The 25,457-nt window shown below is 34.3% G+C and overlaps 2 protein-coding genes across 2 annotated transcripts; one reads left to right on the forward strand and one right to left on the reverse strand.

Annotated features, from left to right (window-relative positions):
- The first annotated feature begins 6,530 nt into the window (after window positions 1-6,530).
- LOC145587693 (uncharacterized) lies at window positions 6,531-9,790 on the forward strand. The gene is made up of 4 exons (XM_081644394.1): window positions 6,531-8,271; window positions 8,670-8,975; window positions 9,198-9,314; window positions 9,407-9,790. The coding sequence occupies exons 1-4, from the start codon at window positions 7,129-7,131 to the stop codon at window positions 9,476-9,478; spliced, it is 1,638 nt and encodes a 545-aa protein (XP_081500520.1). The 5' UTR covers window positions 6,531-7,128; the 3' UTR covers window positions 9,479-9,790.
- A 2,348-nt stretch (window positions 9,791-12,138) lies between these two features.
- Window positions 12,139-16,369, reverse strand: LOC145589531 (E3 ubiquitin-protein ligase RMA1H1-like). Its single transcript, XM_081646136.1, has 2 exons — window positions 16,213-16,369; window positions 12,139-13,118 (listed from the first exon to the last, which is right to left on the reverse strand). Exon 2 carries the CDS (start codon window positions 13,094-13,096, stop codon window positions 12,326-12,328), a length of 771 nt encoding a protein of 256 aa, XP_081502262.1. The 5' UTR covers window positions 13,097-13,118; window positions 16,213-16,369; the 3' UTR covers window positions 12,139-12,325.
- Between the last annotated feature and the right edge of the window lie 9,088 nt (window positions 16,370-25,457).

A 25,457-nucleotide genomic window follows, 5' to 3' on the forward strand; every position in this document is an offset into this window, starting at 1 on the left:
TCGGTAACAGCCTCCGCCTCAGGCTCATCACTAATAGCCTCCGCCTCAGACTTATCAGTAATAGCCTCAGCCCTAAGCTCATCACAAACAGCCTCTGCCTCAGGCTCATCACTAACAGCCTTAAGCTCAGGCACATCACTAACAGGCCCATGGCCATTTGGTTGCTCAGTTTCTTCTTTTTCTACAATTAAAAAAGGTCATACCCAATTACAAAAATCGATTACAAGTACACAAAGCCAATTGGAAAATATTTAAAATGACGAGAATAGGACATTACCTTCTGACTTCTTGTTCTTGCTCCCATCCTCCTCCTCCTCCTCCCCCACTTCCTCACTAACCACATTTACTTCTGCTGGAACAAGCATATAGTAAAAGTTATGAAATGACAATTTAAATTTTTCAGATGACAATTTAAATTTATCAATTTCACATAGTTATGTATTCACCTTCTGACTTTTTGTTGTTGTTGTTGTCCTTCTTCTTCTTCTTCTTTTTCTTCTTATCAGTCACCTCATTTACTTTGGAACAGTTCAATAGTAAATGTTATTTTCTCTCTGTTATTTTGTAAAGGACGTATTTTGTTAATGCAAATGACAATTTAAATGAATCAAATGACAATTTATTCACCATCTGCCTTCTTGTTGATATTCCTTTTCTTCCTTCTGTTTGTCGCTTCAGGGATTTGAACCTCATTTAGTACTTCTTTATAACTAAAAAAATGAAACAATTATAAAACTATGAACCATTTTTATAACACCATTAACACGACAAAATTATATAGTTACCTACTAACTTTTTCTTCTTCTTTCTTTGAAATGCATACTCATCTTTAACCAAAGTTCTTCTGTTTTTCACATCTGTAGTAAGCCATGCCAAATCCTCATCATCAATATCAGCTATTCGTTTATCATCCTCTTCTCTTTTACATTTAGCTAGAAAATAGTCCTTTACCTTCAACGGGTGACCTTTATCTCCCCCATATGACACGTCCAGACACTACTATCCACAAAAGACACAAAATTACAAGTAAGAAGTCACCCATTCTAAACCAATCTTCTTTAACAAATAAAGCAAAAAATATAAACAATTACCCCCATTTTTCCAAAGTCACCCGTTCCGAACCGATCTTCTTTACAAGCTTTAATCATCTCCTTTGTTGTCCATACGTTTAACCTCGGAAACTCATCCCACTCAAGTGGATTCCTGTTCAGTCTATCAAGATACAACAGCTGCATTTTACATAAACAAACATAACATCAGGCTTATGACAGCTAAGTGAACTTATAGACACCAAATTGTGTCTCCCCAAAAACCAAACCTAGTAATGAGTACTTTTCACGTCATTGATATCGAGTAAGGTGAAATGTTGAAAGAGTCTCGTGAATTCTTCTGTTTTCTAAAATGTTTTAATAAAAATAATTCATTTTGTATTTCAAAAACCATTCATTTCGTATCCTATTTATGAAAAACGTCCAATCCAGTTTAGTTTGGTCCATAATACGGGTCTAATAATTTTGTAGTTGGATGGGCTTGAAAAGACCTTTCCAGCGATATATTATAAGCCCAATTCTGAGTTATAGCGAGGAAGTTATGGTTAAAATATTAAACTGGGTCTAAACAAGTTTTATATGCGACCCAATGATCATGTGGAGGGTCCATATTCCTAAATCAATTAGGATTAATTAGAAGATTCTATAAGTTTTTAACAGATCTTAATTATCCTTTTTGAAAAGATAAGATAAAGAATTTGAAATTGAATAAAAACCCCTCTTTTTGACAGTCCTAGTTCTATTTGAAATGAAAGACATTCAAATATGATCAGATATTATTTTCGTGCCTCATAATTTTAATCCAAATATTATATGGTTGGATAGCTCTTGAAATTATCTTTCCAATGATATAATATATTATAATATTAATTCCGAGCTATAACGAAAAAGATATGAAAGAAATACGAAACTCTACTCAAAACTGACACCCTTCCACTATTTCGGCCATATCTTTTATTCTAAAAAAGATTTTAATCTTCTTTAAATTGGGATGGAAATTAGACTTCAAGAGATTTTCAACGACATATTATATACCTTATTTAGACTTCTGGATCAAAAGTTATGATAAAAACAAAATCCGCAAAAAACTGTTTTTATCGCGCCGCGATAATTCCATCACGTCGCGCGAGGTCCTATCGCGCCGCGATGCTTTTTATCTTGCCGCGTTGAAAGGAATTTTATTTTGATTCGAATTCTAACTCTTCTCTAATCGTTTTCGGTCGTTTTTCTCTATAAATACGGTCGTTATTCCCCGTTTTCAATCACCATCTCTCTCTCGTTAAGCTCAAGCTTATTCTTTCTTTCTCCTTATTTCTAAGCCTTGCTTTTTCAAATACAATATTTGTCCATCACGAGACTTAGACACACATAGCCAAGCTCAAAGTTGCCTTCGCCCTCGACGTGAAAGGTTGATAATTTCTGAGGATTTGGTCCCAAATCCCTATTTCAATTATTTAAATTAATTGTTTTATTTAATATTTTCATTGAAGTTACTAACGTGTGTATTGTTTTGATAGAAATAGATACGAGGCAACAAAGTGAGTAAGTTTATTGTTATCCTTCTTTAAAAGGCATGCTTAGATTATTTTAATTCCTATTATCATGTTATGTTGTTATTTATTGCTTTCTAGTATCATGCTTTGGTTGCTTCCTATTTCTTCTATCATGTTAGTATCATGTTAGGGCTAAAGCTTTGATCTTTATTGTTTAGTGACATGCTAGGATTTGTTATTAATCATGTTAGTATCATGCCTAGGATCTTGCTAATAATATTATGCTTTGAGATTGAAAATATTATGATGATGATGATTGTTGTATCAATATTTATATGTTGCTTGATATATTATTGTTGTTGCTTGATCACGCCCTCTCTTGCCGGTTTAAAGGAAATTTGTACTTGAAATCACGCTTAATAAGATAATTAATAATTTTATTTAGGTTAATATGATTTTCATTCAAGTGATCGCCAATAATAGATTTGTTTGTGCATTAATATTCAACCAACATAGATTAAATAGGTTTAGGATTAATATATTGATTGTATGTTAGTCAGAAAGCGCACATGAATATGAGAAGAATAACGTACAGGCCTTTTTAGGGCAAGTTTAATCTCTTTTAGGTTGGATTTGTACCTTCATCCTCGAATATCCAGTCATGGTTTCGGACCACTATGGAGTTAGCGATCCCATGGATCGTGAAGGGGTGTAACCTTCACCCCGTGAACGGTTTACAAGTTCCTAAAACTTGTTGGCGACTCTTTTGCTTAGCTTCCTTCCCTTTGGACGCCACCATGCTTAAGTGTATGATCACACTAGGGCTCAAGTGTGGGATGCTTGAAATATTCCCTACGGAACTGAACAATGGTTTACATTCAGATATTTTCAGGAGTCAACTTACCGACAAAAACAAAGTACACCCACCACTTCCCCCAGCAAACCATTGTTGTAAAACCTTTTAGCATAGCTTCCCATTGCGTGTAATAACTCATCCAAAATGAGAGAGCACCAATTATACTGTGTAGCATGTTTCGCAACTGCAGCTGCATGCAGAGTGTGTTTATCATCAACAAGATAAAAACCCGCCGAAACTCGTCCTCATCAGTTAATGGAGCCTTCAAAGCTTCAATCAAAGTCTTCCATGTTATCCTTTCTGTCCCAGAATTGTAAATCGTGTTTTATCCACAACCTGTCTTCTACTCCTCATCAACTACCTTTGTTGGTACCGGTCTTCGTCCATGAGGTAAGCCTAGAACCCAGTACACCTGAACATGGGAAAAAGGGAAACCCATCACATATGCAGTGCGAAGCCACTTCTTATCAACATTTACCAGAGTACACAGCCAGTATGCCAACACTCGAGGTAACCTCTTCCCAACAGCATAAAATAATGTGCCAAAACCCATTTCTCAGACTAGTCGAGTCTTTATTTCATCAAATTTGCCTAATACCCTACCAAATGTCTCAAAAGGGCAATTCACATTCATTGACTGCGAAATAAAGGCAGAATTTTAGAACAAATAAAACTCTCAATTTATCTCATAAAACCAACAAAGTCTTAACAAACATACCGTCTTCTCATATTGTTGGAACGTTTCGATAACTTTCCCAGCCTCCTTTAGCCTACAGCCTACACTTTTTTAATTATCCTTTTGCCATCAAAAATAATAAGAAATGATCATCATAATACGTTATACGACTCATATCAATTAAACTTAACAACAAATAAAACCACATATAAACAACTCATAATAATACCGTATAAACAATTGGCTTTATGTCTTTTATCATGATCTTCGGCTTCACCAACTTTGCCTTCCCCTTCGCCTTCACCTAGATTGATAAAAAAAATATATAAACTCATTGGTAAAACAACAGTTATTGTACTATACCAAAAGTAAAAGCAACTTTACTACTCCCTGATTGGTACTGGTTGAACCTTGTAGTTCTTCACGTACTTCTTCAATCTCATCCAGTGTATACGATTCAGATGAACTTTCCTCTTCTAAATTTAGATTAAAAGGTCTATCAATTTCAACATCATAACAACCTCTTCCCCCTCTCCCACCTCTCACACCTCTCCCAGCTCTCACACTACCACCTCTTCCACCTACAACAACTTGGTTCAGACCAAACAAACAACTGATCAAACCATTTCAAATTTCACAACAAATTTCAAATATATTGTATTAAGGTTCAGACCAAACAAACTATCCAAACATGAACCAAACGGATGACAGACAACCTGGTGTATAATGTAATAATTGTGCCAAAGCCAAAGCCTACCCAAATTAAGAGAACAATAGCCTTCATTTAAAAGCTATTGGACAAAACTAAGCATCAAATTATCCAAATTTAAGAGAAATGAATGTTGTTGAACAAATATCAGCACATCAGAAAATTTAATCGAATAACTAAACAAAACAGAACTTAAGCAAGCATTACATTGATCACAATCATTAGGTGCACACTCAGTCACAAAAAACGGAGGCTAAAAGGGAGGCCCAAAGGTTAGCTATCAGTTTCTAGAAGGTTGGTATAGCAACAAATAGCTCAATCATTAGGTGCACATACACATTGATAATCACTACGACAAAAGTACCAGGTGCACATACACAATAGTAATCACTAAGTTGCTAGCCTCAGGCATTACTTTGATCTCAATCATTAGGTGCATACTCAGTCTCAATCACAAAAGGGATGATATGTACCAGGACAATAATAACAAATAGCCTCAGTTATTAGCTGTACATTAGTCTCTACCCTCTCTGCTTAAAAAGGACCACAGAGGAACCAAACCCAACCCATGTGGCAAGAAGGGGATGACATGACTACTTCAAGGCGTTCTTAAACATCATAAACAACAATATCAGTGCCTTAATCTCAATCAATGATAAGGCAAGAAATGCATGATAATGTCATATTGACCAAGTGCTATATGTCCAATTTCAACCTCTTCAAACCTTGATAATGTCATATTAAAACCTATATTACTTACTATTAGAATTCTTGTCATTTATATTTCTAATATAGTCATATTAAAACCTATATTAAAATCTATAAAAATCTATACTACTTACTATTAGACTTCTTGTCATTTATATTTTTAATAAAGTCATATTAAAATCTATAATAGTTATCGCAAACCTAATTCACAAATTATCACAAACCTAAATCACAAATTATCACAAATCCTAACTATGCTAAGTTTTTAACGAAATTTCAAGTAAAACACAACTAAATTTGTTGAAAAAACCCGAAATTTAGTACAAACTTAGGTTCAAGAAAACCTAAAAACATGTAACAACCTAAATTTCGATAATTCGAAAATGCATCTTTCACAAGATTCCCTAAATTAAGTAAGAATTGTAAATTAACTTGATAATTGCTAGTAAATAACCAAATCACATGCAATTCTAACAATAATTACATAGATTAAGCTATCAAAGACTTACCTCGACGCCTCATTTTTGTCGATCAAATTGCGCACGAAATTCTTTGAAATAATCTTTCCTCGAACAAGTTTTGATCGAGAATCTCTTTCCTCGACAATCTACAAGCATAAATAATTGGTCTACTCTCAATTGTTCGACCTCCTTGGGACTTCATTTGTTCAATAAGCTTTAGAGATTCAGAGAAGATAATATGAACAGATTTAGAGAAAAGAAGAGAATATGAACAGCTTCTTCGGAGAAGAGAGAGAAGAAAGGAAAAGCGGGAATTGAAGCAAACATGAACTAAAATAAAACGGGTATAACATATTATATATTAGTATTTTTATACGTATAGCACAGTTCCAATACATACAACTTAAATTAAAAGCCATGCGAATTTACCTCATTACCCCTGTGCTGGGAAATTTTAACCCCAGCAATTTGCTGGGCTGAGACCAACTCGGGTAAGAACATAGTTTTTGGTTATAAATGCGGCATTAGCGAGAGATTTAACGGCGTTTAACATCATCAAATTTGTCCATAAGAATTTTCCTGTTTCAAATCATTCGTTAAATCACTCATTTTTCCTCTTTGAAGTCTCACCCTCCGAACAATTTCAATTTCCCCCCTTTCTCTCTGTCTGATTTCTGTTCTCTCTCCTCGACTCCCCCCTCCTACTTCTTCTCCCGTCGAAACTTCCAGAATCTTCACTTGAAGAACCTCTCACGATTTTCTTTGCACTCAAGAGGAATGGAGGTGATGATGGAGCTTTCTCTCTCCTCAACCTCATCTTTCTCCCATGGCGAACCTTTTTTCGATCCTCTACCACCTCAACCGTCTCCCATAACTTCAATATCCGTCAACATACGAAGCTGTAAGTTTCGGCGCTTTTAAGATTTCATCTGATTTTGTTTTCCCTTTTAAAAATTTCTCGTAGCCTTTTCGCCATCTTTGGAAGCTAATTTTTGTTCAAGAAAATTGGATTTCGTTGAATTTTTCTGCAATTATGAACATCTAGGTGTTGATTGTACTGTTAATTAGAGATTTATGTTGATATTTTTAGGTTTAAGTTTTTCTGTAGATTCTAGGGTTAGTGCTGTGGAAATTTGGTAGAATTTTCAATTTCTGTTTGAAATTGAGTTATTGGTGATGGCGGATAAGGAATTAGGGTTTGTAAAGCCGAGTGCACCAAACTTAAAGGAACAACTTGCTAGGAAAACCTTAAAGAATGTTAGATTGCAGGGGCATACATATGTTGATCTTAGAGAAGATGGGAAGCGATTTATTTTTTTCTGTACCTTGTGTTTGGCGCCGTGTTATAGTGAGGATGTGTTGCTTCAGCATTTGAAAGGGAACCTCCATAAGCAGAGGTATGCTGCTGCTAAGGCCACATTGATAGGAGAGAATCCTTGGCCTTTTAACGACGGTGTTCTTTTCTTTCATAACTCTGATGAAGAAGAGAAAGATGCGCATTCTCAAGGCTATGATAAAAATAAATTGTTGAATGGTCATGAGCATTCGAGCAATCTTGCTATCGTTATTCACAGCGATGTCTCAAAATCAGTTGGTGATGGGCATACAGATGGGAATGAGGACAGTAGGGATGAGTGTTTAGGTGATGATTTTCAGCTTCATGATGCAGACTTTGCTAATGAGTTGGTAATTCCGGGGGTTATTGGCAAGGAAGAAGTATCTGACCTACATGTGAGAATAATGGGATATGGGAAGATTTCTGCAAGGATTTTGGAAAAGGACGGGGTTCATAGTGGTATTCAACGACTTTGGTGTGAATGGTTGGGGAAGAGGGGCGGTGCAAGTAATAATGTACACTCTATTCTGCCCTCACATGACTTTGCTATTGTGACTTTTGTTTACTATTATGACTTGGGAAGACAGGGGCTGTTTGACGATATTAAGACTTTATTGCTTACTGGTGGGGAGGATAGTAGTAATGATGGTGGCTCTACGAAGAGGAGAAAAAAATCAACATCTGATTCGGAACATGTTAACGAGGCATTGAGCCAACAGTGTTATTCATCTGGGGAGGATTCTCAAAGTTCATATACCACAACGAGTTCAGCTATGCTTTTGCATCGTTATGATGACCAAATTCTACAGGCTGGAATCATCTCTAACAAATCTTTAAGGCGACAATTAAGAAAGCAGCGGCGCACAGCATCTGAGAAAATGTGTGATATCTGTCAACACAAAATGTTGCCTGGAAAAGATGTAGCTACTCTGTTGAATCTGACTACTGGACGATTAGCATGCTCTAGCAGAAATGTGCATGGGGTAAGTCCACCTTTTATCGTTTGTCAATCTGTCATCATTTATCAGGTGTTGAGGTTATATGAAACAAAATGAATTTCTGACTAGGTTATAGAATTTCGTTTCTGATTGAATATTATACTTGGTGTTCTTTTATCTATCGTGTCAATATGCTGAAGTTGTTTACTAACTTTTGGAGAAAGAAGTTGGGGTATTATTTTTCTTGCGCGACTAATATCTAATAACTTTGAGAACACAAATTTCTGAGAGAGTTTTATGGCAGATCCTTCATTCTACCTAAGTAGTAAGTATTCCCCCTTCCCAACCTAAGTAGTAACGAGAGGCAGAAAGAATGAGTGGGAAAGGGTGGGAAATTTATCTTGACACACCAACTAAAATTCCTCTGATATGATTTCTGGTAGGCATTCCATGTATTCCATACTTCCTGCCTCATTCACTGGATACTACTATGTGAGCATGAGATGTTCATGAAGCCGCCAGTGCTTCCCAAAGTGCGGCGCAGATCGAAAAGGACAAAATCTAAGGTCAATCAGCTGGAGACAGAGTGCAAAGCAGATAATGTTGTCAAGCGCAAGCAAACAAGGAAGGAAAGGGAAGAGGTCCCGTCCAGTGACCAAATTAATTCAGTGTTTTGCCCAGATTGCCAAGGCACCGGCTTGCACATTGAAGGAGATAATTTGGAACAACCGAACGTACCTCTTTCAGAGGTTTGTTCTCAACATCCAAATTTCATACCTTTGTTATTGCTACGCAAGTTTATACTTCTTTTTAGTTTTCCATATGATTCTTATTTACATGCTGGTCCTATTTTGATTAATAGATTTTAACCCATTCATTTAATCTATTTTCGTGTGAATTCATCATCTCAATGCAGATAAACTCTATCAGCAGAATAGTTTTCTGAATCTAACTGTCCTTTTCTTTCTTAGATGTTCAAACATAAAATTAAGGTGAGTGATACACATAGAGCATGGATGAAAGATCCAGAAGTGTTGGAGAATTGCTCAACGGGATTTGTGTTTCCAGCCCAAATAGATGAAGCTGAGGTATTTACTATGGATAATTAGTACCTTCAGCATTATTGACTGTTGATTCTAAACTAAAGATTGATATCCTGTATGAAAATTTTTACTGTCAGGGAAAGGTCGCCCACTTGAAGTTGCTACAATTTTACCGGGCTGATGAAGAGAGCGGGTGCCAGAGTTCCTGAACTTCACATGTTCTTCGCTACCATTAAGCAAGCATGGTCTTCTTGCTATAAACAATTGTTGATGGTCTTCACCCTTCAGTAGAATTTCCGGCTTGGTATGATATCATGCCTTGTACATGGATCTTTTTTAGTAGGATATAAAGGTTAGCTGTTGGAAATCTTAGTTGGATGTAAAGAAATAACTGTGGATATTTGTAAATCAATGGTCATTAGATAGACTCACAGATTATGCTCATACTCACTTGAATTCTTAGCTATCGATTATAGAGAATGTTGGTGTATACTACTAATAAACTCTCGATTGTAGTGAATGCATCTTATTTTGCCAATGTGTAAACAGTAACTGTGGCATCAACCATCTATGAAGAATAGCAGAGACAACTTTAGGCTATTGAGCATTCAAGCAATCAAGCTCTTGGTTCATTTAGTGTTCAGTTGTCTTTTGTGAAGCAAAGCAATATGTTATTATCTGTGTATTCTGTGTTATAAACATTTTTGCTGAGAAAATCATTCTTGTGGATAGGGGTGTTCATTATTCGGATAAAAACCGAAATCCAATCCAATTCAAACCGAATTATTATTTCGGATCGGATCCAAACTGTAAATCGGATTGGATTGGATTGAAATTTTCTGAAAATTCGGATTTTCGGATCAGATCGGATTAACCTTGTTAACCGAATTAACCGAAATATAAAACCACGCTTTTACAAATAAGGATACATTATATAAATCATGTAAATTTTTTTTGATAATTACAATAATATAAACTATGAAAAATTATGTTTTTAATATTTGTATTAATCATGAAGAACTATGTATTTAAAAACTAGTCTTTTTATAATTGCATTTTTATTTTTATAATCACTTAAGTCCCTACAAAATTTGCAATGTATTTTAATTCAGATTTTCGGATCGGATCCAAATAATCGAATTTTAATTCGGATTGGATCTGATTGGATTCATGAGAAATTCGGATCGGATTGGATTTAAAAATCAAAAACCGAATTTTATTTCAGATCAGATTGGATTTGGCCTAAATCCAAACCAAAACCGAATAGACACCCCTACTTGTGGAAATCAATGGGCTACTGGAAGAGGTAACTTCTCTCCCTTATATGAGGGGGATGGCTTAGGTGATGAGTATATTTGAAAAATTGTGATTCAACTTTTCACAGGGTTTGATGCATGAGGTAGCACATTTAGGAGGTTTCTTGGTGTCATATAGAACTCTCTGGAGAATTTGGAAATCTTTTGTTTTTGTTTTACTTCGCATTCAGGGAGCGTTTGGTATAGTAGTTTTAGATGTAGGAAACGGATTCAATAAAGTAACAAATAGCGTTTTCGGAGGGTAACAAAATCTCCCAATTTGTTACCCTTGATAAACTAGTGGAAACAAAATACGTTTCCTTACTCAATCATAATCTTCTCAAATTGTTTCCATTCCACTAGGAGACCAAACATATATTAAAGGTAATATTTATCATTATCCTTTCCCTTACTTATTTGAATTCTTTCTTTTCATTTACAATGTTTATACCAAACACCCCCTCAAGGTGATGAGCTCACACTGGGGATTGGGGAATGAGGGGAAAATTCTCTAAAGTAGCTTGGTGATATTGCAACAAGGCATTTCTTCTAGAATGCGACTTTGTTGTGAACTTGTGATAAAATGAGCTGATAACTATGGACTTTGAAAATGTTGTACAAGGGCATTGGTCTAGGATTAGTCCTATAAAGAGCTGTCAACATTATTCAGTAATAAAATCAAGTTATATCCTTGCAGGTCATAAAATCAAGTGTTATTTTCCGTAGAAAAATTGAGATGTGTTTGTTAAAATATCCGTTTTTTTTTTTCACTTTTTCTAATATATTCTAGAAAATTCTAGTAGTACTATAATTCAAACTAAAATCAGAAAGTTCTCAATTCTTCAAACTTATTACAGAATGTTCTCAATAATTCAAACTTGTTAGAAAGTTCAAAATGATAACATTGATCTAATGATGGTTCAACGCAAACAACAATGACTTAAAATTTGGTTTAGTTCAATTGTTCCCTACAAAGTTCATTAATCTCACCTAGTGGCTAGATGGGATACGAGCATTAGCAATGACTGAATTTGTACGACTTTGTTTCTCCACAGTTTATGAACTTTGGCGGACCTTGATTTAATAATATAATAAATTCTCGTGTTCGTCTTGAAAGAAAAAAAAAAAAGAAAAAAAAAAGGTTCATTATTCTCAGCTAACGGTTAGTGTTTTTTATTTTCTTTTTTTTTTTTTTTTTCCTTGACAATGGATAAAAAGAAACAAATTACCAACTAATATTAAAGGCTATAGAATGAAGAACAGCTTCCCCTGCGATTTGATGAGCGCCACGTACTCGCTAATGATCTGCTTAACGGGATTTGTCATTCAAATGAAGGAAACCTCACGCGTTTATGATTGAGAAATCAAGCCAATATTAAATTTCAAAATGTGTATACATCTTAAAAACAATACGGAGTAATCTTTAGGAAACCAACTTGCCAAGTGTCAAGTAATGAACATTCATCAGTTATTACTTTATAATACCATAAATTTTGCAATTGGTATTATTTCTTTCTACCTTAGAGCTTATATAAACATAATAATCAGCAATTTCAGCACTTTACAATGACATGTCACATAAGCATGACATGAGTCCGTCTGTATACATTAGATACCCCAAGTTTAATGACAAAATCAAGTTATCTTGATTGACGGTCTGCGGCATGCAAATTGATCGTATACCAGCCATGCTCATTTTCATATATACAAGTATAAAATAGATACATGTGAGTTGTGGCAGTCAAGCAGGGAACATTCGTCTCAAAACAGTAGCAGGCACAATATAACACAACACCAGAAGAAAAAATTTACTCTGCTCAGTGACCTATCAACCTGCATCATATGCCATCTGCCTCGTGCACTACTGGTGGTCACAACACTATATGTGTTTGGATAAGCAGAAAGTGTATCTTGTGAGTTCCCAAGAATCCGAGCATCAATCATATTACTAAACATCTCAATCATAGGATTGTATGTAGTGGTTCCTGCAAGCTCGAATACAGGTGACTGGGAGTTAACATCCAGAGTGCTGTATGGATTTACTTGGTGATGATGCGGGTGGAAACCATGGTAATGAAGTTGTTGGCCAGGATGTTGTAAACTACTGGATGTAGTGGTGGTTATAAGTGCGTGAACCCCACATCTAGGACTGTTAGGCCTCTGCGGCACCAAGAAATCAAGCTTGGTGCCCTTACTATCAGTTGGTTTCCTGGACTGTCCCCGGCCATAGAGCGGTATCAAGGTACTCTGTGAAACTTCAGCTTTGCAAACGGGACATTTGGGTTGTTGCTCAGAGCTTTCAAAGGAGCTTCTCTGGGAATGTATCCACCTGTAGATGCAAGGCCAGCAGTATAGGTGACCACAAAATGTTACAACTGGTTCTTGAACAACGTCTAGGCAGATATTGCAGTCAAAACCACCAGATGAATTACTCTCTTTCCCAGCATCTACAGTTGACAGTGAATTCCATTTGTTCATGTCTCCCCTGCTGCACCTGCTTTGTGTTGCAGGCTGTTCACAGTACTGTTCCATGGACAATTTTTCCTCAATGAGCCTAAGAATAGCTAATCATGTCAGAATTATGTGCAATAGTTAACAACAATAGCGCTAGAAAAGAATTAAAACTATAACCTTTGTAGCTGAAAACTGAAACTCAAACATTGTATGTAGAAGCAAATCTTTAACCATTACACATTATATGATTAGTTAATGCAACTGATTGCCATAATGAAGGATGCTTTAAAAATTTAATCACATCAATGACAAAGTCAATCAAACAAGAAAAGACATACTTCCTCCGTTTCTTTTTACTTGCAACACAGCCTTGTGGCACGTGTTTTGAGGTCGGGTTTATGTAATGTAAACGGATAAATTATTCATTATAATTTTTACAAATGATACTTAACCCTATTCTAATCTTCGTGTAAAAATTATATTGATAAAATCGCTCGTTTATTCTCACTAATCATCTCCTAAAACTGCGTGCCTAAAAGGTGTGTTGCAAGTAAAAGAAAACGGAGGAAGTATAATATAACACAAACAAATTGCTAAGATAAGTTGAGGAAGCTAGAAAAGTTAAAGCACAAATGGGTCCACAATAAAGAATTTTGAAAAACATAATGGAAGCATGTGAGAATTGTCAAGCAGATCTTATCCAAAATAAGATATGATAACATTTTGGAAACAATCAATCATGTTTTTTGTTTGGTAAGGCCATTACAAAAACTTTAAGCAACAGGGATAAACAAAGATAATACTTCGCACTATTATATTATTAACAGGCGGCAAACAGTGAGGGGTTATTGTCAATTGTCAACAATTGGACAAATAGTAACACGCAAATTGATATTCCGACTTATTCAGAGAATGGAACTTAGAAATTGCCATGTCAATTATTTCCTTTCTTTTTAAAATACTGTAATGAATTAAACAAGCTTAATAACTTAATGCATAGAAATCGTTTATTAAATTATTAGCAAAACCTCTTCAAAGACTGAACACAACCAGAGGAGACAAGCTTTCACTTGACAAACAACCTGACTCTCGTCCTAATAAGAAAAATCTTACTTTAATTTGGTAACTACAATGACTTTAATCACAGCCTTTGTTTGTTCTGCTAACATTTTAGAATGAAAGACATATTTGAAACATTCTATTTCAAGCATGATTTCATTGTAATTTGGTACTCTTTTCTTAAAAAAAACAGAAATCTTGTTCTCCTACACCCCTAAAGAGAATGGTGGATGATGAACAAGGTTAAACAAGACAACAAAAAACTTTCTGATGCAACCCAAAATGTTATAATACACAAAGCATATACAGGACACACGCTTGATGTGATCAGAGTCCCTCCTAGAGGCTCCAAACCTAACATTCTCCAACTTTTGATTTAGAAAACCACCAATACGCAAAGCATGTGCTCATAATTCTTAATTTCCTTCTCCCCTCTTCTACGAGTGGTTGCTTTGTTGGCTTTATACGCTATTCTTTATGCTTGTTATTACTATTTTTAAACCTACACAAATTGGTTTTTTCCATCTAAAGTTACGAAAATATAAGTCCGATGAGACCCACTAAAGCACTAAATTCAATGAAGAGCAACAAAATTCAATTTACAACAAAAAAAGGTTCAAAAGGAAAAAGTTTATATAAGGATAATCAAGTTCATATTACAACTAAAAACGTATTCCTAAGTTGAAAACAAGTTCTCATGGGTTCAAGAGAAGAAATTTTGGATGAAATGAAAGAAACCTATAATTACAAATACGACTATCTTCACTATTATTTTACCCCTATAAGTTATCTCTTGCTTAATGATGTTAACACCCTTCATGATGTCAAAATGAGTTAATGACTCCTAGTTTGACACATTTTAGATTACGCAATGACAAGAAGAAAGCAATGATCCAACACTTGTAAATACAGAGTAGCTTTTTGTATATCCGACAACTAATATCTAAGGAAATGTAGTTCTCACTATAGTAGGGTTTATATCTCGACGATCCCAACACCCACGCACACAACTTAATATAGCATTACATCTCTGCGGGACGATAATCAATCAATGTGGGAGGTTAGTATGTCATGAATGTAGTACGGCAATTAACATCCTGAAGCTGTGAGAGATTGTTATATACACCCGGGTGCACCGTACACCAATGAGTATTTGTTCTCATTTTGATGATTGCCAGTATTTGTTCTCATTTTGAGTTGGGTGTACGATATACCCGGGTGTATATAACAAATTCTGCTGCCACACCACAAAGAGAAACAAGAAAACTCTTAATTGCTAAATTAAAAATTCCTAGTTTATGTTTTCGCACACAAAATTCGTCTTCTGAAATACGAAACACTCATCAGCAAAAAAAAAACTATCCCTAGTTTATGTTCCCGCTCACAAATTCGTCATTCCAAAAGACGAAACACAACAAGATCCGAACTCATAAGCTAAAACAACAACTATAAGTATAATCAGTACAACATATTGAGTACAAACCAATACAAATTTGTGATACAATCAACAAAATTGAAAAAAGAAAAAGCTAAATTAATCAAAAACACTTGAATCAATCAACCCACCAACAGTCAATAGCAACGGAGACTACAACAACGGCAACAAAGTAAAAGGATTCGAATAAAATTGCCAAAAAAAAATAAAAATCATGCAGTTTTACGAGTTTTATTTATTTTATTTTTCAAGAGTAATTTTTGGCTTTATTCAATAAATTAAGCATCAAAGTTAAATTGTAGGAGACATACCAAATCATCGAAGAAAAGAATAACAATTTCCAAGGAAAAGTAAAGTAAAATGGAAAGCAGACGTTTTCTTCAACCGATTAAAAAAAGAAAAAAAAAGCTTAAATTTTAAAAAAATACTAATCGATTTGCAAAATTAATTGAAAATTAGTAAAACCGGAAAAATTTATCAAAAACAAAGATGAAAAACAAAATATCAGCAAAAGACAAATTACATAAAATAGGGGATATAATTATAATGATTATACTTGGCCGTTAGGATAGGTTATTCAAATTAAATCCGCTAAAAAACTCATAAAAATCAAGAACAACCAACAAAACAGTGAACATCAAAGAGAAACATAAATTCAGTAAATAGAAAGATCTAATTCAGATTAGAGAGAAGAACATACCAATTAAATGATTCAAAAGTGTGGCAGTAGCTTATTTATTTCTTGATTCTTGGTTGATTATTGAATTTTAGGAAATGAATTATACAAGAGAAGTAAAAGTAAGAGAGGTAGAGGAGTAAGAGATGTAGAGAGAAAATGTGCGAATAGAGAGGAGAGAGGAGATATGGGGAAGGTTCTATTTATACAGAATATAGATAAAGACATGGACTTACTCCTATTAAGGTAGGGTGAACCGGTGAAGTGAGGTGGAGTGGGGTGAGAAGAATTTTTGGATAAAACTGAAGAGTCGTCACTTGTCAGTTTTTGTGCAAAAACTTTAATCCTTTTCTCCGATTAATTAGCACAAATTCTTTAAAAAGTTGGTGTAAGTTAATCTAATATCATACCATCTCATCTAATCGCTAATATATTAAGCCGGTCTCGCAACCAAGTCACGAGACAGTAATATTTGACATTTTTTTCCCAATATTTCGTCATGTATAGCGCCACATAGCCAACAAATAAATATAATTGTGACACATATGTGCAAAGTAAGAGAATTTTAGATAAATTTTGTAAGATAAAGGAAATTTTGTCTATAACTTCTCTAAAGATAGGGTCTTTGGGAATAACTACATGTACACACCTAATTGTGTCTACCCAAAAAACCAAACCCGGTGATAAATATCTTTCACGTCATTAATTATCGAACAAGGTGAAATGTGAAAAGTCTTGTGATGCGGTCGTTTTAATAAAAATACTTCTTTTTGTTTTTGAAAATTTTCCTTTTTCTTACTCTATTTATGAAAATGTCCAGTCTAATTTATTTTGGCCCATGATGTGGGTCTAATAATGGTGTAGTTGGATTGGGCTCGAAAAGAGCTTTCCAACGATATATTATAAGCCTAATTCCGATAAATAATGAGGAAGTTATGGCCAAAATACTAAATTGGGCCCGAAATGAGTTTTATATACGGTCCAATGATCGAGTAGAGGGCCCATTAATTATTTTTCTAAAATCATTAGGATTGATTTTAATCTTCTAGAATAATCTAGAAGGTTCTTTTAAGTTCTAGTGAAATTAGGATTAATAATTGTAGAATTTTATTTAGAATAAAACAAGTGTTTTAAAAGATTAAATCTGATTTTAAAGGATAAGAACGGACGTTAATTAGTCTAATTTAATTAGATTAAGGACGCCGTACGGTTTTAAAACAATGCGTTCGCCATCGCGAAACGACAGCTCCATCGCGTCACGATGGACACTGTCGCACCGCGATGGAAGTAGTTTTACTCCAAATCGAATTCGATCTTTTCTGTCGTTTCGGGACTATTTTCTCTATAATTAGGGTCGATATTCCCCCTTTTAATCACCAACAATCAACAACCAACAACTCTCATCTCTTATCTCTCTAGAAGTTAGAAGCTTATTCTTTCTCCCTCATACTTTCTAGCCTAGCCTTTTTACAAACACAATAACGCATTCACAAGTTTTAGACACACATAGCCAAGCTCGAAGTTGCCTTCTCCCTAAACGTGAAAGGTTGATAATTTCTGAGGGTTTGGTCCCAAATCTCTATTTCAATTATTTAAATTAATTGTTTGATTTAATATTTTTATTGAAGTTACTAACATGTGTATTGTTTTGATAGAAAGAGATACGAGGCAACAAAGTAAGTAGTTTTATTGCTCTATTTCTTTACAGTGCCGTCTTGGACATTTTAGGGGCCCGGAGCGAAATCTTAAAAAAGGCCCCTAAATTATGAGAATGTATTTCATAATTTTTTATATTATAAAGTTCACCAAAATTATTATTGATTATAATCAATCCTCCGAGCATTTTTTTTTAAAGCAAATTCATCAATCAAACCCTCACAAGCTATATTTCCAATACCTCATTTTATTTATTTAAAAAAATGTCAAGAATTTAAAACCAATAAATAAAAAAATTAATAAAGAAGAGAAGTTCAGTAATAAAAGCTAACATAATACGAAGTAGAATTTAGGTAATTAAAGCAAAGAAATAAACTAAAAGAGAAAGTAGAAAAGGAAAAAGGAAAATGAAAGCTCATATAAAAGAGAAAATGAAAATCTAAAATTACAAAACAAAAAGAAAATTAAGCAAATAAACTAAACCTCTGCTTTAGTGCTTCTTCATTTCCTCCATTTGAACCCAAAAAAATCACTTAAGCTAACTAAATTAATCTTTTGATTCATTTTTAGATTAAAAAGAAGCAGTTATACTTGTCATTAGTACTACATTTCATTAATTTATCAAAGAATAGTTTTTTTTTTAAAAAAAATTTATAAAAAAAAAACAAAGGGGGCCCTACAAAAGGGGGGCCCTGAGTGATCGCTCAATGAGCTCCCCCTAGTAGCCGGCCTTGTTTCTTTAGGAATCATGCTTAGATTATGTTAATTCCTAGTATCATATTAGGATGTCTTTTATTTCTTTCTAGTATCATGCTTTGGTTGCTTCCTATTTCTTCTATCATGCTAGTATCATGATAGGGCTAAAGTTTTGATCTTTAATTTTCAGTAACATGTTAGAGTTTGTTATTGATCATGTTAGTATCATGCCTAGGATCTTGCTAATATTACTATGCTTTGTTGAGATTGTTATGATGATGATGATGATGATGATTTGTTGTATTATTATTATGTTGTTTGTTATTATTATTGTTATTGCTTGATCACGCCCTTTCTTGCAGGTTTAAAGGGAATTTGTACTTAAAATCACGCTTAATAAGATAATTAATAAATTTATTTAGGCTAATATGATTTTAATTCAAGTAATCACAAATAATAGTTTTGTTTGTGCATTAATAATCAACCAACATAGATTAAACAGGTTTAGGGTTAATATATTGATTGTATGTTAGTCAGAAAGCGCACATAGATATGAGAAGAATAAAGTACAGGCCTATTTTTAGGGCAGGTTCAATCTCTTTTAGGTTGGATTTGTACCTTCCTCCCCGAATATCCAGTCATGTTTCCAGACCAATATGGAGTTAGCGATATCATGGATCGTGAAGGGGTGTAACCTTCACCCTGTGAACGGTTTACAAGTTCCTAAAACTTGTTGGCGACTCTTTTGCTCTAGCTTCCTTCCCTTTGGATGCCACCATACTTAAGTGTATGATCACAGTGGGGCTCAAGTGTGGGATGCTTGAAATATTCCCTACACTACCCATTATTTTTATTTGTTTAAAACTACCCGGAAGTTACAAAATGTTTGGGTAGCACTACCAGTAACGTTTTTCGTCCAATTAAGACGTTATTAGGCCCCACTTTTTCACTTTTCCACCCAGTTAACCCCCCAACTACCTTCTCTCCTCCTCTCTCCTCCCTAATTAATTTCCTACCATTCTAAACATCCCTTATTAGTAATTAAACATCCTACAAATGTATAATATTATTAAAACTCAAAGGGACAACATGGTATTGCCATGTGTCCTCCCTTACCTCAAGATGATTTGGCGCCAAATGAATCCTACGTGTCATCCTACGTGCCCACACATATTGTATTAATGTAAAACCCTTCATATGCATAGCCTCCTTAATTATAGTTATTATTTTAGTCTACTTGAAAAACTCTTTATATGTGTAACATCCCTATTTAATTTTCATATACTATGTATCATGTAACTCTTTAGTATATTACACAATAACCTACCATTTAATTTGTAAGAAAGTAATTAATTTTAATTTTTATGTAAAGTCTAATGAATAAAACCTACCACTTTGCTACTTTAGTTTTGAGTATGGTTGGCTAATCAAATTACTTTTCATTATCAATTGTACATAATATTTACTCATGATATTTTATAAAAAATTTGAGTCAAATTTGGTACATCCGGCCTATATATTCGATGTAAAATTAAATAATTATTACTATATTTTCATTCACTTATAAATACGGATGAACATTAACCTTCTTAATTTAATCTTGATCAAACTTACAATTTTAAAATTATTTGGGGCATCGCCCGGACCAATAACAAAACATAAAAGGAAATCTATTATAAAGAATAGGGTCCAACAATGGTATAACAAATTAGACATCCTACCAATTACAATGACCAATTAGTAATTAAAATGCAATTGAAAACTTCCTACAAATTACAGTGGTATAAAAAATTACACATCCTACCAATTACAATGACCAATTAGTAATTAAATGCAATTGAATTCAATCTCAAAGTCAAAATAACTGAAACCCAAAACTCAATTGAACCCCAAAACCCCCGAAATCAAAACCCCCAAATTTACATAAACCTTAATTTGAAACACTAATTAAAACCCTAATTATGTTAACTGCATTCAATTAAAACTTGTAAACAAATACAAAAACAATGAATTAAAAGGAAAATGTCAATGAATTCTTGAGAATTTGCATTCAATTGCTTGATTATCTTCTCTATGATTTTTTAAGTGAGAATGGAGGGAAAATTAATTAGAAATGAGAGAGGAGGAGAGAAGATAGTTTGGGGGGTTAATTAGGTGGAAAAAGTGGGCCACATTAACATCTAAATTGGACGGAAAACATTACTAGGTAGTGCTACCCAAACGTTCATAACTTTCGGGTAGTTCTAAACTAGTAAAAAAAAAAACTGGTAGTTGTTCACAAATGACCCAATCTTTATGGTAATTCTAGACAAATTTTTGTAAGATAAATAGATCGCTTAGAATTTTATTATCAATGTACTTCTAATATTATATATATATATATATATATATATATATATATATATATATATATATATATATATATATATATATATATATATATACACACACACAAAACTAATCATAACTTTTAATAGTTTTTAATAACTTGGTTCTATTTCCATCATAAAATTCGTTTTAAAATTTTCTTTAAATAAAATCAATTTATAATCTATTTAATTTATTTACAAAAGTAATAGAGAATTAGTAGAAAAACAATTTAAGTTCAATAAAACTTATTTCAAGTCAAAAATAAATATCTATTCACAAACAAAACTACAAAAAATTCATTATTATTTAATTAAATAAGCGATATGGTATCGTATGTCTAAATATCCTACATTATTAAAAGGGATTGTAAGAAAGTATTTAACATTTAAGCAAAAAAGTTTATATTGCAATTTTATCAACAATTTGGGCACCGCCCGGGCACAAAACTAGTTAATATATAAAACAGGTCTCACAGCCAGGTAACGAGACAGTGACACTTTTTCGCCAAGTGTTGTGCCACATAGGTGAAAACTAGGTAATGTTGTGACACATATGATACTAAGTAAGCAATTTTTGGATGGATTTTTAATATAAAATTGTTTTATAGAGTACATTTTTTTACCGATAGAATTCTAATATTTCATATATACAAAATTAATTATAACTTTTAATAAATATCCTATAACTCTATTTTATTTCCATCATCAAATTCGTTTTACAAATTTCTATAGAATAAGTTCCATTTTGTAATATATCTAAGGAAAAATGGAAACTAATAATCTCACATTTGCTCCATCTTCCCGAAATAATCCCACCTTTTGATTATTCCAAAACAATCCTACCTTTCACCCTAATCTTCTTCTAACGGTCCCTTTGACCTATAACCGGTTAAACAGGTTAAAATTTTAATTTTTAATTTTTTTTATAAATCTCTCTCTCCTCCCACCAAGGCCACCATAACCACCAGTCCACCACCATAGCACCACCCCTAATTCTTGCCGCCACTCCCGCCCCTGCCGCCTGAACTACCCTCACCTCGAAAACCTCCTTCCGCCAGACCAATCCTCCTCAAAAAGGAACTAAAAAACCCCTGCCCACCCTTTGCCGTCCCCAAAAACCCACCCTAGCCACTCAAATCACGCAACTCACCCCCAGCCAAACAAACCACTCACCTCACGCAATTCACTCCCAGCCACACAAACCACCGAGAACCAGCCCCCCCGATAGAAGAGACAATACATTACCATAGAAGAGGTGAGAAGATGATGAAGAGGAAGCTCCGAAATCCTAACAGAAACAGAAAACTGACCGGTAGGCAAAAGCCCGAGCATAGTAGAAATCGTCGATTTCATGGAAGGGGTTTAAGAGAGGGAAACAGAGCTAGGCCAGTTGTTGACACCATTGATGAAGCTGTCTCTCTCCTCTAGCAGCAGCATAGAAGCAAAACTGCGGGAAAGGAGAAGACGGGGATGGGGGTTAGGTTTTCAGGGAAGGTAAGGCAGGAATTGGGAGGGGAAGGGGGTGGCCGTTGATCCCATGGCGGCGCAGGGGGTGGGGGTACGGTGGTTGATTGACCGTTCAGGCCTTAGGTGGGGTGGGGCTGGGTTGTGTTTTTTCTTATTTTTTTTTTAATTTAAAACAAATGAAATTGATCTATTAATTGACGACACATGGCAATTAACCTAAGAAAACCGATCACCCAAACAATCCAACCGATCAGGGATTGTTAGAAGAATATTATGGTAAAAGGTGGGATTGTTTTGAGAAGATAGAGCAAAGGTGGGTGTAATACCTGAATATTTTATGATTTTATATAATATATTTTTAATGAAAAAATAGTTAATTTTTATTTATTAAATAAATTTCCTAATCTCATATTTTTAATTTAGAGTTCGGAAAATTTTAAAACCCTATTATTTTAATTTAAATATGACTTTTTTTTACCAACATCTATATATATTATTAAACCCTAATTATTTTAATTGATTTTGTTGCTTTATGATTTATTTTCTACTTCTGCCGTTTGCGGATCTTTTGTGTTTGGAACAGCCTACACCTTGATTTCTTTACCAAGCAATACCTCTAAACCTATATTAAATTTATCTTGATTCATGATTCAACTAAACTTTTACCCATCATCACACGATCATAAATACCTTGATCTTCATCATTCTATAACTCTTTGTAGCATAAACAAAGTCAACTGATCAAGAAACCCAACCCATTATTTTATCCTAAGTCATAACTGCAGCCTTCGTTCAATGATTCATGCAAATTATAAGCACTTTGCATATTTCATATAAGTCATCATATTTCTTGTAATTCTTTGTGGGAATCTAATTAAGTATTCTACAAGGAGCATCAGCCTCATGTATGTATGTATGTAGATTATTGCAATTTTTAAGATGTATGCTCGTGTCACCTTGAATTTGGCTTTCCGGAAGGTAATCACACTATATCAATTTGGAGATGTTTGTATTATTTTTATTATTTTTATTATTATATGTAATCACACGATCTTAATTATTTGAGTTGTTTGATTATAGATTTTTGTTTTTTTTTTTAAATTGTACTTCGTATTATTATGGTATATTGGTAAGAGGATGATAATCATCAGTTAAGAATGAGGTACAATCTTTATTTATATTTTTCTAAAGTCCCCTACAGTGGGATTGACCCATATGTGGTCTGGTTTAAGGTGTTTTTCTGGTTATTGAGAGTATTTAAGTTTTTATACTTGTTGGTTTGTTATTCAAGTTACCCATGTCCAAGGCTAGGTATAAAACAAAGAGCATGACACATTTATGGGACATATGAGTTGAGTAAAGGTTCGTATTATTATTCGAGGTTGAGTTAGACAAAGGTTATTTTAAGAGTACAATGTGTAATGTAGTTTTAAACTACATTATTTAATTGAGCTAGTAATGGTGACTATTATATTATTCTCTATATTATGATATGTGATGATTACTCAGCTTTTTACTGACGTGTGTGTTTTTGCTTGTTTATTGTGCTATTTGTGTTTGCGGCCATTTCTTTTTCTTATGGTGGCCCTGCGACGATCTATTTTGAAATTTGTCCTTAATGGTGAGCAGTCAAGATTTTCTAAGCAGGTTAAGCAAGTGATCGTAGCTAAAGGAGCTCAAGTATTTCGATTATTATGCTATAATGAGTTCGTAAAGTTGTATAAATAGCTCACTTAGATTTATTGGGTTGTATTATTGGGATTTTGTAAGCCTTAACATTTGACAAAATGTTGAGTGTGGTGGTAATACCTTCGATATAAGTGTATGCTTTCGCAAATTTTATTTAAAGGTTGTCTATTTTTCCTTTACTTATTGTTTATTATTAGTTAGAATCGGGGTGTTACAGTGGGATTATTAGTTTTCATTTTTACTATATTTAATCACTAATTTTATACGCAGCCGGCCAAATTGTGCCAACTATTATAAAAGTTACTTCATTAATGCTACAAGCGTTATCTGGTTAGTGTCATAGTGGTTACTCAATCAGTGTTATAAATATATATAGGGGTGAGCTACTTAGTCAGTATTAGAGGTTGCTCAATTAGTATCACAAGGGTTACTCGGTCAGTTTTATAGGGGTTACTTTGTTCGGCCAGATGGTGTGGCTAGCCGCATACAAAATGCATTGTTATTTAATTTATTTAAAATAATATTAGAGAATCAATAAAAATAAGTTTTAATTAGTAAAAATAAATTTACTTTGGTAAATATATTTTCAGTTCAATGAATATAATTTCAGTTCAATAAAAATAATTTTAAATCAATAATAACATAGAAATCTGATTTGGGTATTTCTACCCCGCCACATGGCCCAATATGAGCGCGACACGTGTCACCTGTCACCTGAAAGGGTCTTCAAGTGGACCACCAAAGGGCTAACATGTGTCAAGCAGATAAGCCCTTAGGAATTGGCGGCCTTCAAGGCCCAATTCCCGAGGTAGCCGCAAAACGGCGCAGCCCAGGATCCTAGGTCATCAAACCCTAGGACAGGGCACACATTTCATGGACCCTATAAATAGGGAGATTCCCCCATTTATTGGGGCACCTTACAATCATTACATCATTTATTACTCTCGAAAACAGAGAAAACACCTGATCTTGAAATCCGAGAAGATATTTACTTTCCGCACATTTTTACTCCGATCCCGTACTAACTTAACCGTCGAAGGCGGACCTCCAAACATCCGGAGTTCCGTTGTTTTGCAGGTACAGGCGGCTTGGATCCAGTCTGTGAGCTGTAATTCTCCCAAGGGACACAAAAAACCCCAAAACATTTGGCGCCGTATATGGGAAGAGTACATCAAAGATGGTTTCACAAGAACCTGTACCGCCTCTAGAAACCAACTGGCCTCCGGTTGATGGAAAGGTCTATACAAACCATGACACTGATAACGACTGTGAAGTCGAAACCTATGTGGCCCCTGATGGGTCACTCATCTCTAAACGCATCCGTCCTAGGGATAAACTAGAACGGAATAATGACCAGGCGGGTACAAGCAAACTCCCTGGACAGCCGTTTGA

This window comes from Chenopodium album, chromosome 17, assembly GCF_948465745.1.
Source record: "Chenopodium album chromosome 17, dcCheAlbu1.1, whole genome shotgun sequence".
NCBI classification, from domain to species: Eukaryota; Viridiplantae; Streptophyta; class Magnoliopsida; order Caryophyllales; family Amaranthaceae; genus Chenopodium; species Chenopodium album.

Excerpts from the sequence above, each read along its gene's own strand:
- LOC145587693 (XM_081644394.1), top strand. The coding sequence starts at position 7,129 with ATGGCGGATAAGGAATTAGGGTTTGTAAAGCCGAGTGCACCAAACTTA. Across the intron at positions 8,272-8,669 it reads CTAGCAGAAATGTGCATGGG|GCATTCCATGTATTCCATAC; the intron begins GTAAGTCCACCT and ends GATTTCTGGTAG. Across the intron at positions 9,315-9,406 it reads CCCAAATAGATGAAGCTGAG|GGAAAGGTCGCCCACTTGAA; the intron begins GTATTTACTATG and ends TTTTACTGTCAG.
- LOC145589531 (XM_081646136.1), bottom strand. The coding sequence starts at position 13,096 with ATGGAACAGTACTGTGAACAGCCTGCAACACAAAGCAGGTGCAGCAGG.